Raw genomic sequence first — 17,974 nt, 5'->3', positions numbered from 1 at the left:
GGCACCGCCTGGGAGCCCCGAGGGAACCTGTGGCGCGAGCGGCACGGCCGACCTCTTCGTGGCACCAGCAGAGCCAGGATTTCACGCATGACACTGTCTACGCAGTCAGCACTCGCTGCAAAAGAGAGCAGAAACCTTTTATTCACTATTTTTATCTTATTATTATTAGTGTTGCACAGCAATGCTCATGAAAGGCACTCACAGGTCTGTGGGACGCCCCAGAAGTAAACAATAAATTGTGGTTAAACAAGCGCTGACCTAGAAACTACGAGCGTTTCAGAGCCATCCTCTTTTTTTCTGCATATTTTTGCCTCTTCACCAGTCCGGGATCCTCACACCACCACGGCTGCACAGCTCCGTGCCATAGCTGGACAGTGCAGCTCTCCAAGCTAAATTAGTTGGTGGGGATTTTTTCCCTTGGAGTATGTAAATAAATATCAATATTCTAAACCAAAGACCTCCCAGTAACTAAATACTATTTATCTTCAATTTCTCTTAAAACTAAACAGCTTTGTCACATGTACAACAATAAAGAAACAAATTACAAAGGAGGAATTTGATTTTATTGGTTTTGTTCAAAGCGCACACATTATATATCAATTTCTAACCACCGAGTTTTCACAGTTCATTAGAGACACTGTCAAAACTTTGGGTGAAGCTCGTTTCACTTCCCCACCAGTAACAGGAGACATCACAGCCTGGTTGTTTTAGTTTTATTCATTCCTCACAACAGTGGCCGTTTTCAAACCATATCAGGGAAATCCGCTGCTTCACTGGGGAAAGGCACTTGTAAGCAAAGAACATTTGAGCACGTAGTCCGAATTTGGGTCTTTTTAGGTATTAACTTGATATCCCAAGCAGGGTTACTGACAATAAACCCCAACATCTTACATCTTCGCTTCCTGGGGCCAATTAGCACATGACAGCGTGCACTTGCTAAGCATCAACAAAAAAACCCTTTCTTATTTTATCGACACAAATACTTGCACGGCAGCTAGTGGCATTTTGCATCCTAAATATCTGAGACCACACACCTTGCATATACACCCGATATAGGTTTTGGCGCTCAGTTTGTATCTCGCTTCTCGGTAGCTGGTAGCTGTGCCGCCGGTGTCATTCTAGCAATGCACTCAGGCATTTTGGAGGTGTCAATCTCCCAGGAGCTCCGCACCCAGAGCTGCTCGCTGGGCATGACGGTGCATGTTGGGGACACTTGGCAGCAGGATTGCAGAGCGAGAGGCCCTTCTGCAAGCCTTAAGCAGGTTGAAATCTCCCTGCCGGCAGTGGAAATCTGTCTTGGTGAGGATCATAGGATAAAAACAAAGACTTTGAAACCACGGAAGAAATTATTTTAAAGCTCATCAGTGGGATCTGCAGCTCTTGGAACAATGTTTGCAATGAGCATAGCTTCAGCCGAGCCCAGCTTAGCAAGAATCCTGCTAATGCCGCTTCCTCCACCGCCGGCAGCTCTGGCCAGTGCTCCGGGCACTCAGCCAAGCCACCCCTGATCCAGCAGGTATGGGAGCGTTACAGCTCAAATAATGGCTCGATCCTGCAAGGTGCTGAGCACTGACCCGGCCCAGCCAACCACTTAAGCACAGGCTTCATTTAATGATGTGAGTGCCGGGAGTTCACTGGAATTTTTTTGTATTTGTTGGACCAGAGTTAAAGTTTTCAGCAACGGCAGGATCCAGGCCTGCATCTCAGATGGGAATGGTTCTCAAGCACGCAGCAAGCCTTTTGCAGGGTATAGCTGCCAGGCTGTGGGTGCCAAAAGGGCAGATACATTTGAAGAGCCATCGGACAAGCACAGAATAAACACCGAAATGCAAAGTTTTAACTGCTGGTTGAGCTCCAACCTCAAGGAAAGATCATCAGCTGCTTGCGCTGCTCTCACCAGCATCCCTTGCCTTGCCACCGGTCACGGGCAGAGAGGGAGGCACCAAGCCAGAGGGGACTGACCCAGCCTGAATGCTCTTAACGCTGTCTGAAGTGCAGAGAGATACAGATCTCAGGAGGGAAGTGGCCAGGCACAGAGCAGGCTCACGTGGCAGCTGCCATCAGCCTCGGCTCCCGTGGACTTGGGGAACACCAACATGTGCGGGTGGACGCCTGCTTTCATTCCAGATAGTTTTAGCTTCTAGAAAAGGATTTTTCAAACCTTATTTGTTGTTGGTTTAGCTGTTACATCCTCAGGCAGAGCCAGCAATGGCAAAGGACAAGCACAGGCATCTAGAAGGGTTTCAGACTAAAAGGCAAAGCAAGCTAAGCCACTCTTTCTACAAAATATCTTCTTTTAGGGGTTTTGTGAAATCAGGGTTACAAGGAATGAGGGATACCGTTTAAATACAAAACGTTGGTGGGCACTTATTAAAACATTTTACATCTTTGTTACACCGAGGCAGCAGCTTTGTCAATAAACTGAGCCAGCTTCACGTCTCTCTTGGTCAGTCCACCGCAGTCGTGGGAAATCAGAGTTATCTGAACCTGTCAAAAAGGAAAAGAAAGGGGTTACAAAGCCATTTTGATTTATGCCACGTAGGCTGAGCAGCAATCCACCAGGAACGCTGTGTGCCCCTGTGGTGAACTGGTTTTACATGATGCTCCCTGAAAGCAGCAAGCTGGACCCTCACTGCTCACATAAACCAGAAGACGTAGGTGAGGAGGCTTAACAGAGCCTGGAGTCTAACCAAAGCGAGCCCCTTCACAGAATAAAACAGGCTTTGCATTCTTGGGCTTCATCCAAGAAGAGGTATCCGATTAAATAACTCAATCTTTACATTTAAATTCCATGGACTGGTTTCATGAAGAACCTGAGCCAGTGACCAAGCTGCCAACAGCGGAGTCAGGGGCTCATGCGTTTTGTTAAAAACCAGCACCCTGAAGGTGAAAAAACTGTTGAGCTTGTTGCAGATTAATTTCAAAAAGAAAAACAAACAGACTGGTGCATTTTGCTATGACGCAGCTGCCTGCACGGGTTTGTTTAGACTAGGCCAGATGACCAGTTGGGCATTACTTTGTCTCGCCTTTGACTGAGATTTTGGGAAGAGAGAAGAAGAAAAAAAAGTATTCTGAATATTCTGGAAAGCCAGGAAAATCATGAAGAGTAGGTGACCAGGACTTTGTCTGGTGATCATTTAATGTCCCCTTAAACAGGGTGATCTAAAGGTCTGATGAGGAGGAGCCTGTGCTGGGACGCCTCTGTTCGGGGGAGAGGTGGGGGTGGTGGTTCCCAGCTGCAGGCTGCTTGTCCACATGCCCTTTTAGTATATTTTTAGCGGGATTGCCATATATTCACCAAATGCTAAAACAAACAACTCGATACAATGCAATGAGACTATTAGAAAATAAAAATAAAGGGAGAGCAATAATTTCCCCCTTCACACAGCACCTTTCATTCGAGGGTTGCAGTACACCTTGTAACCCTTGTAAATACGAGACCACCATCAGTTAGGTAATATTATAAACAAATTTTATAAGCTGCTATGTTGAGACATAGGAGCCTACAATTTTTTTTAGAAGAATCAAACCTCAATTGAGACTGCCAGGCTCCCATTTAGGGACCTACACATCGATGGTGTGCTACCCTACACCGCTGGGCTCCCGACTTGTTGCACAGAAAGGAATGAGAGTTGGTGAGAGGTTTCAAAACAGTCGTTTATTCAGGTTGGCTAAATAAGAGTTTAAAGGCTTCTATTTTATTTCTAGATCTCAGCCAGAGAGGTGAAGCAACAGGTCCAAACCATGGGGGTGGTAGCAATCACAAAGAGCTTGATTCCTGATTCCTCGCCACTACAAATATCTCAGCATCTCATTTAAAATCTCAAACCTCTTTAAAAGACACAACCTCTCTCCATTCCCTTATCCTGTATATAAGCTACAAAAAAAGGCAGAGAGAATGGGCCAGTGGTTTGGTCTCCTTAACTTGCCACGCCTGTAACTGGGGCTGGTGACACATTACCTTGCTGTAGACATTAAACCATTCCGGGTGGTGATTCATCTTCTCTGCTTGTAGAGCAACACGTGTCATAAATCCGAAAGCCTAAGGAGAGAAAGAGCAAAGAAGAAAATACTCCTCCACCTGCCAGGACTGGCAGGGGATCTGCAAGACTCACTCCAAAATCTTAAAAACTTGTAGAGATGCTGCAGATCTCTGCACCTCGGGCTTGTGTGTGTTCGAGGAGCCTTTCACCTTCTCATGCTGCCGATGCATTTCCGGACACTGCTGAAATCATCCCCTTCAGACCCCAGTAAATCACTCTCCTCAGTGTTACTTACTGCAGGATTCAAAGCCATTGCAAGAGAGCAATGATTTTACCTTTGGCATCCAACAGCAATTTAAAACATCCTTTCCAAACCCCTCATCCCTTACTGCATCTTAGAAACCTGCCGTTTCTAATGAAGCATCATGGCCCAGTATTCCTGTACTAGACAGATACCAATTCCAGAAACACATCCTTTCACATAACAATTTTGTTATTTATTTTACCGGGGGGAGAGAGGCGACAGGTGGGTTTGCCCCTTGCTTTATGAGAAAATATTTTCCCTTAAAATGAGTTAAAATAGGTTTCCCAATCCTCTGCCTCTCTATTCTCCCCAGCACGTCCCCCTGGGACGCAGGTTTTATCACAGGCTCAAGAAGAAAATAATAGCAGGCCCTTGCCAAAATACTTAGGAGCAAATCACTACGTTATAAAGAAAATTAGAATGTCCATGTAAATCAAGAACGCAATTACACAGCGGGGCCCGAAGGGCCTCAGTGCGTGAGCAGAACGCCTCTAAGTCAGGAGGCTTTGTTCATACCGAGCTCCATCCATCGGCGTTCAGGACCTGAATTAACATGCAAAGCAAAAGTAACATCCACGTTATAGCCTGGTTCATATTATAGTACAACAAGCTCAACAAAACCCTACCTGACTTAGGTAGTTTTTTAGTGCTAATTTATGGAAGAGAATGTACATGGCCCGCATTCCACCAAGCGATGGCCATTTCAAACAAACATGTGGTCAATGAATAACATATAATGGTTGATAATAGTTTCAGTCTTTTTTCCTCTCACAAATTACAAAAGCCTTTAAGTAAAAAAAGGATCGGTGCCTGGATGAAGTATGACTTTGTTAGTCGCTTTGCCAGTCAAATGAATGCAAACGTTATAATCAGAGAAAATCATTCCAATGAGGTTTGTCATTTGGAAATCACCAAACTGTCAGCAATTAAAAAGCTTTTTTCTTTGACCCAAGAGCATTCCCAAATTTGGGAAAATCTAACTTCCCTTGAAGCTCTTGCTTGGTTTAGTTTTACTTCCAGTGAGCAATTACTTCTAAAAATTTGCAAATGTTTCAGCCACACTCTTTGAAGCGGAAAGCTGCAAGTTGTGCATTAGATGTTAGCAATGATTTGGAACTCTTCTGCATTGAGAGTTCTGAAAGATATTTGATTTATATGTTTTAGAGTGTCCATGGGCTTAATAGGAATGTTATTTCCAACACACCAACCTACACACAGAAATGTCCCCACAAGCTTAAAACAGCAATTGCATCTGTAACTGGATTGCCTTTGTGCAAATGAGCAGCAAGGGAAAAATACATTAAATTTATGAAAACCCTACCAGGTTCGTGTATGCTCTACCAGTGTCTGTCTGTCCATCCCAGGAACTCACCCACCTACGTATATACACAGGTGACACTACACAGGCCCAAGTCATTGATAGTATGACAATAATCATCGCTCTGATGGAAGGCAGACAGAGCGAACTCTGCAAGCAAATGCATCTACTAAATTAATCTGCTCTGCAGACCTTCCTCCAGGCTTTGAGACGACAAATCCCCCCAGTCAGTACCACCACGCCAACCCACTGCCTCTTCCCCCACCGACGGTACAAAGTCTCCAGCTGGACAGAACAGTCCTTGGTCTTAACACTGTTCATCTTCCCGAAGAGTGCTCAACCTGGGGCTGTCCAAGTCACGAAAAAGAACTCATTCTGGCGCAGAGGACCCTCCCCAGGACAGGTCCTGCTGCTCGTTGCTCCAGCTGACCACGGCTGTCCCAGCCGGGGTGATTACAGTGCGGTGTAACAGCGAAGGACGAAGCATGCACACCTACCAGACATGCCCGCCTTCCTCCATGCCCCGCTCCGCTCAGAGACGTTCTCCCTCATTGCACATTACTCAAAGCAACTTCTTGCATTTTAGTTTATTTTAATTATACGCAAAAAAGTATCTCCCACTAAGAAAATGAGCTACAGTTCTACTGAGCAATTTCAACAGCGCAATCTCCATTAAGGTCCTAAATACTTCCTCTGCTAATTAAGTGAATTAGAACGCTATTGTTTATGAATCACCTTTATATTTGTAGAGCCGTAACCTTTCTTTGGGAAAATACAATTGGCTCTGGAAGGAAAAGATATTTAGGTTTGATTAGATATGAAAACACTATTACATAAAATCAGTTTGGACATTTCTTCACGTCTTGAAACTTGATCGGTAATTTGGTCTAATTGGTGATCAAGGAAACTATCTTGTGATCAATTAAAGTAATTACCACATTCCGGCAACACAACCAACCTTAATTTGACCAGGAGTCTGCATTTCTTCAACTTTAATTAAAAATAATGAAAATTATTAAGCAGTCTGCAGTGCAAGATCATTGTCAAGACTGCACTGGTAGGCAGAGTTTATCAGACCATCACACATTTCTTGATGAAAGTGGGGCAAGTACTTTACTCATGACAGTAAGATCCAACACAGTCTTGACTTTCGCTATATTAATAACAGAGTTCTGCAGCCCCCTGGCCCCTAATGGGAACTTTTTCAGGTTTTTCCTTGAAAAATAAAGAGAGGAGAAAGACAGGACTTGAGCATTTTCTAGAAGCCATTACAAAGTATGAAAAGACACTTTGATGTACTAAATAAGTGTAAAGTATTCTGATATTTCAGTAACAGGCATATTAGGCAGACATTTTCAACCTAATCTTTTTAGGACATTTGGGCTAAAATAACATCCCGGCATACAGGTTATTCTAAATAGATGCATCACATCACCCAAGTCACGGCAGACTGCCAAATCCCTGTGATGAACCACAAACAGCACCAGGACAAGGAAGGAGCGAAGCAATTCTGCACAGACAAGGAGATGCCTTGGGTGCACCTGTACGTCTTTTCCCTTCGTGTCTTTTAATATCGTGAAAGAAGGTGTTAACAACTAATGGTTTTTCAGTTGTAACATCTCTTCTAAAATGGTTTTTAAATACTACCAGCCACAGTACATCTCCATGAGATAAAAATCAGGGCTGCTCTTAGAAGAACAAGTTAACCTAACAAAGAAAAAAAAACCAAAACCAAAACAAACAAAAAAAATCTTTAAAAAATTCAGCTATTGTATAATGTTTTGGGACTGGCCAAACCGCTTTCAAAAGTGACAAAATAAGCAATCACAAAATAAGATTTAATGTGACTTTTGTTGCCTGAGAATGGGAAAACCAGGGCCAGACACTTTGCTGTCAGAAGTGGGAGGAAAGATGAAATTCCATCCGCCCCTCTGCACCACACAACGCTGCATGGCTCCAGGAGAACCACGGCATCCTGGAGCTAATCTGCTATTATTCTTCCTTTCGCACTTCTTAAGCAAGGAATCAATTCATCTTAATACTTTTTAAACATGCTGCTTTTGTACAATGCTTGCCAACATTATCTTGATGAGTTATACATCAAAGCAACACAGGTCGATATGTCATGCTAATACATCACCCACCCGCGAGTCCCCAGTGATGGATTACCCCAGTGCATCTCCAGAACAAAGCAGCTGACGGTACTTGACTCAGAAGTGGAGTTATTCAAGAAAAACAGCTGAAAGGCTCAACAATACAACCATACACACTTTTTATTTGTTTGTTTTAAAATGCGTACGCTATGAAGAGCGTACCCGGGCTGCTTAAATCCTTCGGACACTCAGCCAAGGAAACCATATGCTAATCACAAGTACATTAAGGTTTCTGCCTCCCATCTGTCATTATAGCATTGGAGGTAGCATTAACCTTGACCTTCTGCAGTGCAAGGGCTACCTGTCTTCCCTTCCCCACCCACCTGGGATGCATCTGTATAATTTATCAATGGGAAGTGAATAAATAAAACAAGTTATAGCGACACTGTCATACAAGGCAAGAGATATGCTTTCACACATTTGCTTTCCATTCACCCAAGTGAAAAATACCCTTGTGCACAGTGTATAGCACGTGTTCCCCTCAGCAGTTTGACACTTGTAACAATAAACTCGAACCATTCAGGTTCACTTCCAAACTGCAGAAGCTTTCATGCATCCAGCTGACGTTACTACCTAACAGTGAGCCAGCAGATTAAAGGAAAAAGCTCTTTAATATCGAGCTATTTTAAGTTATGTTTAGCTAGTCATGAGGGTTTGACCTAATCTCATGACATTTTCTGTTGTTCTGTCAAGAAAAATCCAGGGTTTGTTTTATTTTAATTCTATTTACTCCATTAAGAAATACTTTAACCTTACAAATACACAAAAGTCATCTCACAAGGCCATGCTCTTCATCTGAAAGTGACAACATGGTTAAAACACAAAAAAAGAGGAATCCAACTGGTATTTAGGAAGGTGATGGCAGCACAGGAGGACAGGTGTTCGTTCTCAAAACCACGTGCTCATTTTGGGCTTCTTTCCTGTGGGCATCATCATCCTGCCTGAACCACCCCAGGGACACTGGATCCATGTGACATTAGATTTTTTCCTCTTTTCTTCTTCTTTTTGGCCCTGTCTGGATTCATCCAGGACATAAACCAGGGGAACACCTTCCCATTGCTCTTCCCCTTTTTAATACCATTCCAGAAACAGTGGGACAGTCCTTCAGAGCACAACTAAACCAAGGCCCAAAATAGAGCTGAACTCCAATTACTCATGTCCCCATCTCTCCAGTGAGTGCAAGCAATGGACAAGCTGGCTCAGGCGTTGTGCCCGCATTTCCCTACTCCCTCCATCCCACCTCAAGACAGCACTCTGCCATCCTGAAGGTGAACAACACCTACAAATCATAGGTAGAGACTTTTTTTTTTTACTCCTCTTTAACAGCTTGAGCAAGAGAACATCATGAGTGCAGCCAACCTTCCCATTCCCCAAGCACCGCTCAGGATTGGGGAAAGCAGTCCTCCTAACTCTGAAAGACACCAGTAAAGAGAAAGGATGGAAGAGGGATACTACAGACATACTGGCATGTACTGAGACGCCATTTCTGTCTTCATAACGAAATGTGAAACTAAAAAAAAAACACCCCACAATTTCCAACTTAATTGTCTACACTTTTCTGCGTTTACCATATCCTTTTAAAATCCAGAGCAGACTGCTCGCATCCCCCATACTTATCTGCACACATCATTTGTCCGAAAGTGAAATGCTGCTTTGCTCTCTAAAAAAAGTTACCTATTTATATTCCTATTATAGCTGTAAACACTGCTCTCCATGTTAGATCTGCAGCAGGGTACGTGAAAACCTTTACACCATGTTCTACAAAGAACGCTGTTTCTGTCTCCCAACACTTGTTTACAATTATGTCGGTGAAGAAACTAGCTCGCCAGCTCTATATCAAACATTTTTGACAGCAAAAGCACAAACACTGATCTATTCTAAGTAGTTTGCCACTCTGTGTAATCTTGGAAAAGGCATTCTTGCCTTTGATTCTAAAAATGTTTATACTTCATACATTATGCAAATAGTTTTTATATATTAAGAAATAATGCAAGCAAAGCTCAAGTTAAATTAAATTCTTCAACAATAACCTTGCCAAAGCACTGATTTTCCTATAAAAAAAATTATTCCAATTTGTTGATCTTACATTGGATGAAACATACTGTAACAATCTTCATAATTTATGTCCTGTTGGGACACTATGATTTAAAGTAACATAATACAGACCAGCATCACCGCTAATCTAAACCACCTGACCAGATAAACAACAGTTTCCCCTTCTCTCTTCATTGAGGGTATTTCTGTTTATTGTCATATGATTTACCAATTTGAAGAACATGAAGAATAAATGGAGGCAAAGAGAAGCGGAGCTCGGAGGCATGGCCTTTCCTCAATGGGGACATTTCTCACACAGGTACCGGTACAATGTCAAGAGCTGCAGAGATGACAGAAGGCAATTTCAGGAATGCTGTCCCAGGAAAAGCCCAAGCCGCTCGGAAGTTTACACTCGCTCGGCACAATCGAGACCAGGTGCAGCACTCGACGTGACATGGACCTGGTGATGCTTGAGATGCAGCTCTCCAGAAGAGGTTTGAGTCAAAGGCTTCGTCTCGCAAGCTCAGCAGTGACCTAAGCTATGACATCGCTTTGTCATAAAGCAGGTGCAAGCGTAATTTGCCTCACTTGAAATTCAACTAGTCCAAAACCCAAATACAAATATTTCTGCTAAGGCCAAGGGATCCGAGGATCAATGCAAGAAGAGGGACTAAGAGGAAGGTAGAGAGCACTGACCTGCTCTTACAGTCTTGGTTTTGCTTTGCTTTCCTCTTCCCTCGCACTCGCCACGTGTGTGAAATACCCTCACATGCAATCTGCACGACAAACCCCAAGTCAATTGTTTCTAAGCCTGTTGATATCAAGATTTACATAACTGCTGAATTTAGACCTATTTTTCTCTTATTGGTGATAATATGATACAAAATGTTACATCTATTATACCTTCTTCCCCGGCACATCTTGACTTTTCCAGCAGCCTCAGATCGTTTTTCCTATTCTCATTTTTATTACTGTAAGCGATTGCACCTGGATTTCATGAACAGAAAGCAGATAATATGCTCGGTGATTCAATGAACAGACTTCACGCCAAAATTGATCACCTATTCCACCAAAAAGATATATAAACTTGATGGAGTGGAAGTGAGAGAACATAGAGATGCCTTAAAGCAGCATAAAAACTTCTTTTTGAGTGATAAAATTTCAAGCCTAGACGCCACTGGGTCAATATAACCTTATTACAAAATACATTCATTTGCTTATAGGTAGATAACAATAATTATAGTTGCCCATAAATAAGCAGACATCCTAAATCCCAACCAAACCATCAAGAAGGTCCCATGATATTTGCGATACATCACTTCATATAGAAATACTCTAAATAAATGGTCCCCCCACCCCAGTGCCAGTTCCTTAGCACTCTAGGTAAATGTAGCCTCATAAATATTATTTATTAAAAAATTTAGATCTCTATATTAGATTTTAGAGGAAAAAAAAAAAGGAAAATGATCCCAGGTTTCAGGACTGAACCAGAACATGGAAGAAATCCTCCAGCCACGTAGTCAGCTAAATGTGACTCTCCACCTCCCAAACTATTTTTGTGTGCTTTGTGCTCAAAAAATGGAATATAAAGGTTGCACTTAGGAGGTTTACACCAAATAAAATGGCTATTCCAAGAAACATGACTTTTTAAAATGAACTTTTTGCACCCTACCTAAAAACATTAAATAACACAGCGAAACCTCCATTAACCGAGCACCTGCTAAAGCAATCAGTCACTTAAAATAACAAACACTCTTGGCCGCATAACTGAAAGGACAATGATAATTTTACTTGTTAAAGCAAATGTTTGGCCCAGCAAATTAAGCTCCTGGCTGTACTGTAATAAAGCCATCACACAAACCACTATAAAAATAAACTAGTAACAAGGTGCAGTTAGTCCCCAGTTCCAACCCTTTAAATTCAGGCACCTGAACCCTCCACTAAGGCACTCTGCTCCCCGGTGACCTTCATGCTGAACAAAGATGCTGCCGCTTGGGCAATAAACGGTGCCAGCCCATGACATGAAGGCGCTGTAAAACAGACCAAATAAGAATTAATTTATGTGAATGCTCCTTCAAAAAGGTGCTCAAATCCTCTGACTTTTATAGAGCTTGGCCTCAGCGTAGAACTAGAGAAGTTTGTTATCCCGTTGCACCACATTTTCAGTGGAACAGACCTGGCTACAGCAGAACAAAATACTACTGGTTTCCCCCCATGTTTCTTCTTACTTGTATGCGAAGGAATGATTTCATTCTGCAGACATGAAAATGAAGTTCACATGCCATACACGCTGTTGATAACATAGAGAGCGCTCAGATGGAATTTTCCTTGGTCTTTTGGCCAAGATTACACATACTACCAGTTTAATATCCAAAATCTTCTCTGCTGAGTATCCAAGGGCAATCGTATCCTGCTCTGATAATCCTCTAAATCTCTGCAATTTATGATTCTAAGAAAACATCAAAGAGTGATAAGAAAGGTACTGCTTTATGGTAGATTAAGAGAAGAAGTGGCTGGTCTCATGGCCATTTCATCTTCCACCATCCTCCTACTCACTATACTGTCAGGTTTTTTTGTTTTGGTTTGTTTGTTTTTAAAGACAAGGTCAAAAATTCAAACATGCGACAGAGAAATCACGATGGAGGTGTGAGGAATTTGAAGAGGTCTTCCGATCACCCTCTTGGCCAAGCCAGAATCTAAAAAGACCTAATGCCATGAAATAAAGCAAACTGAGGAACATTTACTGTGGATCCAGTCAGGGAATCATTTCACTCAACTGAGCGGCTGAAAGCATCCTGCTCTGTTGTCAGAATGGGCCTTCATGTTTGGACATCTCTTATAGTAGAAGAATGTAGGTGATACATTGGGACAGCAAACTCAGCAGGAGACTTACCTGGGCCAGCAATGGCAGGCTTTTCATTTATATTGCACTATAAAATTCAAATACTATTTTGAAGACAGACATTTCAAGTCTAGAAATGACAGCTCATTTGAAGAAAGAGCAGGAGAGAGCAAGCATCTTCCCAGACAACATGTTTCTCTTCAGGGCATCCTTCAACCTCAGAGCAGTTGGTTACCTTGCCTGGTTTGCCATGCCCACTGTTCCCTATGTGATCTGTAGGTCACCTAGACCCTGCTTCATCCCTGTCTCTGGTAGGTGGAAGAATGGCTGGAGCAGGTCATGAAGAAAAGGACAAAGGCAGCCACGTTAAGTTGCATTATTAAAAACCAGGCCCACTGAACTGCCAATAATTCAGATGAACAACCTATACTTAGCATTTTCAAGTGTCTTCAGACCCCTCCGCATGCTCCAAGCGCATGCCTGGAAGTGGCAGAGTACATACGATGTACAATATTTTGAGAGGTTCTATGTTTTTCTTGTTGGTTGTTTTTTTACTAAGACACAAGGGTTCCCCTGGGCAGCCCACACCGTCTGTACACCGGTACCCCTGGGAACAGAGAGGTGGGCTCACAAGGGGAGGCAAATACTAATTCTGAGTCCTCCAGTGAAGGTCAAATTTCTTTTAGAAATTTATACAAGCACACCATAGAGGGAAACCCTTTGGTTCTTTACGAGATTGGGCATTACAAGATGAATGCATAAACTCAATGTCCTGGGCTTGTACAGCCAACAGTATTTTTGATTGCTACAAGCACCTGCCCGTTGTATCACGGAATAAAGATTCTCCCAACCAGGGACACCCTGGTCATACACAGACATATATTTAACTGCCTACTGTTATTCTCATCACAGCCTGAGGAAAATCACACTAGATCATGAAATCAGGACTTTCCCCTCTGATTGTAGGAAATGTTTTCCTACAAAGCACCCTTAGCACAAAATAAACCCAATGGTGCAGTGCTGACTCAGCACAGGGCTCCCCACTTATCAGCGCATTCCCCCACCAAACCCCTCCAAGACATCACAGCCAGCTTTGTGTTTGTCCAGAGCAACTTTTCATCTCAGCCCAACAAAATTAAAGGAAGAAAAGGGCAAGGGGAAGAGGAAGAAGAGAAGCTCTTTCCCAAAAAAACGACGTGAAGCAGGTTTGCAGCTTTATAAAAGAGGAATGAAAAAAATTACACTCGCCTCACCCCGATAAACTGCGGCCCTGCCAGTGGCTTTTCAGAGCAGATGTAACATTTTAGCCAAACGTGATTGTTTGTGAAAGAAATAATTCTGATCAAAACCCAAAATTGCAGCCAGCAGAAGCGCTGCACTTCGTCACGTTAATCCGCCCTGACGGGGAGCGGCGAGCGGAGATTCCTACTGCGAGAGGAGCAGATGCGAAAGGTCAGCGCTGGCCCGCGACTTCAAAACCCTTAACGTGTAAAACAGTGTGCATTAAAGCCTGAAACGGCTCACCGCGGGATTAACGGATGTCCGCTAAGTGGGTTTGATGTGCTTTTGGTGAGTAATGGTTAATTTTTAAATAGGGGCGTTGGAGTTTTATTTTAGTTTATTCTGCCAGCCGGAGTCCATTTTCAATTACAGTTGCAGAGGATAATAGCCCAAAGCCTGTGTCTCCTCCATGGGAGTACGAGAAAGTGAGAGCTGCTAGCGTAAAAGGCAATTAATGGTTTGAAAACGTAGTCGGGCGTTATTCAAAAAGCAAGGGGATGCAAAATGTTAAGCAACCAAGACAGGGAGATGTGCTGTTTGCTTTTAATCAACATCTTTCCAGCACCCCCATAAAAATAAATTTTAATGCATAAAGAGTTGCATGACACCAGGTTTCCTTAATTGAAAAGGTAAAAAACTTCTGAGCAGCCATCTTTTTCAGGAAAGGCAACACCAGTCTTACCTGCACTTTCCCAAATGAAGGCGTCCAACTGAATTCAAAACCACTGAACTTTCCATTCATTCTCCAAAGGTGGTTTCACAAGGAAAGAGACCGAACTGTAGCTAAAAATCAAGTTGACCTGGTCACATTTGCTCTCATTCGGTACGAATGTACGGCAGCCTTGCTCGCGTGGCTGATATAACATTTGTTCTGTTTAATTCAAACAGAGTGAACAATCAATTTGTACAGCTGAAAAAAAGGAGAAACACTTCTTCTACTGTAAATCTACAAGACAGCTTGTGAGATCCAAAAGGCATTTTGACAAATAATTTCTTTTGCACTTTCAGATCAATGCATGCAACAAGCACAAGGCAAACGCTGTAATAATTTTTACTTGAGTGATAATAAATCCATCTTTTAAGGAAGGCATTTGTATTAGAGCCAACTGGAGAGCAGCCCAAAGGTCAGCCGGGCAGATTTAAGCAGTGGCCTGCTTAAATGGAGATACAACAGGACTACTCGGTGGGGCAAAGTCAGCAATTAGAAATGCAACCGTCCCCAGTAATTATAAACAATATAATAATGATTTAGTCTAAGAAGAAATATGACTTAGCTCACGAAGAAAATGAGCATCCCTAATTATAGTTAAGTGACAAGAAAAATTAAAGTGATGCAACTTCTACGACACCTGGGATGGGACATCTCACATTTCACCTGCACTAGAGATGAAGGACAAACACCCACTCTGAGTCTTCAATTTAAACATGATTAATTTTATTTAAATATGATTAATGTTGTGACATTTTAAACAAACCTGGCAGCCTAATACTGGTGGTACTGCCACGATGATACCGGCACTGCAAGTTGCCACAAGCAGATGGGACTCGAGGGTGGTGGGATTTGTACACAGCCCCTGGCCAAAGAGGAGAGAAGATACCCCACAGTATGAAGAGGAGCAATTGCTGCTCATCACCTGCCTTTTATCAGGCACGAATCTCTCGTATGCATTAACAACAGTAAAGTCGTAATGAAGGGACTGAAGGACAAAATGACAGTTGCCAGACATATAAGGAAAGGCTAAATTGTGAAGGACTTTAAAAGACATGAGGCTGCTGATGCACTAAGGCAGCTCTATTTAAAACAGAAAAACATTGCCAAGGGCGAAACATTGGTCTGAAAATATTCTGGAGCACAGGCTGACTTTACATATGGTTTTGTACCCTGCCAGCCACACTGGCCACAAGAAGAAAATAAATCCTGTATTTCCGAACTCCCAGCACCAAGGATTTAATTCCTGCCTAGACGCAACCCGATTACATATTTCCACCACTACGGACTTCCCAGCTTGGCACAATTTCCTGCCGCTGGCTGCCAGGTAACTGGAAGCATCATTGGAAACAGGACACACTGACCAGGGCACCAGTGTCATCTCCTCCTCCTCCAAAGCGAGGGAAGGAAACTCGTAAAGCTTTCAAACAATCCATCTCCCCAGAACGTCACCTTTCATTTCACCCAGACCCCGAGCTCCCTGCCTTCCACCAGCAGTGCCAGGCAGCAGTGCGGGCACGTGGACTGTGTCCCGCAGCTGCACCTTGACCCTCCGACCCACCGACTCAGAGGCAAGAGTGTTATTTACTCAGTCAATCACAAGAATACACTCAAGGAAGGTGTGACCATCCAGGAATCATATATTTTTACTGTGCTCCACTCCAAGACACTTGAGCCAGTTCATTCGCTCCATTTCAGCCTGCAGGTTAACCTCTGCCCGTCCTGAAAGCTTCACTATCAGTTTCTAATAAAGGAAAATGTCAACAGGCAGATAGGCCAGAAATTCATTATTTTCAGATACAAAGATTTTTCTCAACTCTGTAAATCCACTCATAAATAATTCTGATTTATTGCAAATCGGTTATTGTATTCATAAACGCAGGGAAGTTGGTGAACAACATAACTACCAAAAGAAATACTTTCATAACTTTGCAGGTGCACAAATCATAGCATATGGGAGAGGACTCAAAGGATAATGGAAAACGAAGCAGTTTAGGAAAGACTATATGAAAACCAGCACCTACCTAGGAGGATGGAAAAAAAAAACCAAACTATTTTCATTCGACAGGCAATCTAATGCAAAACTCTAGCAGAGGGAGCAAGTGGACCGATACTACATTAAAAATAGCAATTCCCCTGCTAACGAAGGAAGAGAGGTTCGTCTTTTGATTAGCACAAGTGACAGTCAGGGGCTGAGGTTGCTCAGGCTTTGAGGTTAAACACAACTGACATAAGCTGCACCTGAATCCAATCAGTCCCCAGGCTCTGAGAAGATTCACACGCAAGGACTAAATTTGTCACAAATGGGTTGGTTTCCGATCCTCCTGTAGCCAACTTGCTTTATTCTGACCCCCATTTAACAAATCAACTTAATGGGCACTGGGAGTGCTATAAAACTTAACAATGGAGTGATTTTAACTTTTAAAATATAGTTATGAAGCAAAATGTTGGAGAGCTCCTTCAATACTGGAAATCAAATTAAAGCTAGACATTTTTTAACAGTCTTGACAGATATAATCCTAGTTACCATGTAAATTTATGGTAAGCTGCTGTGATATTAGCCACAGGTGCTACTTTTAATATATGGCCCGCATCTGGTTGGGAATAAAATTTCTCAGAGGACTGAAAATGACCTCACTATCAGACAATGGAGAAGAAAAAAACCCACAAGACCACTGTGGCATATAAAAAGCTGGAGATGTGGTCCACAACCAAATATTTAACATAAAATTCATTTTAGCTCTGCAGATTGTAGGTTAAAGGATATTATGTTTTCAATACGTAAAAGGCGTGGACGTATTTCAGCCAAACAGCCAAAAGATTAAGTACATAAAGCTGCAATGAAATACACTGCCTATGTATATAAAAACAAATTTTCCAATCTTTGATCAACGCAGAAGACAAAGCAACGCGCTGGGAGTAGAGAAAGGGAGTATCGACGCAGATTACATTACAGGGACTGGCACCAAGTACCACCATCAAAACAAATAAAGAGTATTCAGTGCATATCCCACCAAATTCATTCCGATGTGTAATTGTGATATTACAACAAGGATGATCAATTTAAAGGGGCAAATCTGAGCATGTCTCCCTACAGCAAAAGGAAAATAACTGACATTTCAATGAGAGGGGGAAAAAAAAGGCATCTACCGTAACATGCTCTGTCTGATTTTCTTTTCCTGGACTTCAAGCAAGAGAGCTAGAAAATTTGGAAAGGAAATGCAAAGTGAGAATAACAATTTATTTAACTATTCTAGATTTTTTGCACAGCTTTAAGTTCTCAAAAACCCAGAATCCACAACTGCAATGAAACACATGTGCTTCTACCCTTCTATGCACCACCCTGTAAA

The 17,974-nt window shown here is 42.5% G+C and overlaps 1 protein-coding gene and 1 long non-coding RNA gene across 4 annotated transcripts in view; both read right to left on the bottom strand.

The window, feature by feature from the left end:
- Positions 1–541: 541 nt before the first annotated feature.
- Positions 542–17,974, bottom strand: part of PCBD2 (pterin-4 alpha-carbinolamine dehydratase 2) — a 24,495-nt gene continuing 7,062 nt past the window's right edge. For both annotated transcript variants that reach the window (XM_064458336.1, XM_064458337.1), the window contains exons 3-4: positions 3,962–4,042; positions 542–2,487 (exon numbers count right to left, since the gene is read on the bottom strand). In XM_064458336.1, coding sequence (XP_064314406.1) covers positions 2,392–2,487; positions 3,962–4,042 — 177 coding nt within the window. In that variant the 3' untranslated portion in view covers positions 542–2,391. The remainder of the gene's footprint in view (positions 2,488–3,961; positions 4,043–17,974) is intronic.
- Positions 4,049–17,974, bottom strand: part of LOC135314649 (uncharacterized) — an 18,533-nt gene continuing 4,607 nt past the window's right edge. Inside the window, exons 2-3 of one of the 2 annotated variants that reach the window (XR_010374150.1) lie at positions 10,489–17,823; positions 4,049–10,132 (exon numbers count right to left, since the gene is read on the bottom strand). This is a non-coding gene — a long non-coding RNA (uncharacterized LOC135314649). Of the gene's footprint in view, positions 17,824–17,974 lie in introns of both variants that reach the window. The other variant, XR_010374151.1, reaches the window with a different exon arrangement.

This window comes from Phalacrocorax carbo, chromosome 8 (assembly GCF_963921805.1).
Source record: "Phalacrocorax carbo chromosome 8, bPhaCar2.1, whole genome shotgun sequence".
Lineage (NCBI taxonomy): Eukaryota > Metazoa > Chordata > Aves > Suliformes > Phalacrocoracidae > Phalacrocorax > Phalacrocorax carbo.
The sequence above is the reverse complement of the archived record's forward strand: the minus strand, read 5'-3'. Positions and strand labels throughout refer to the sequence as shown.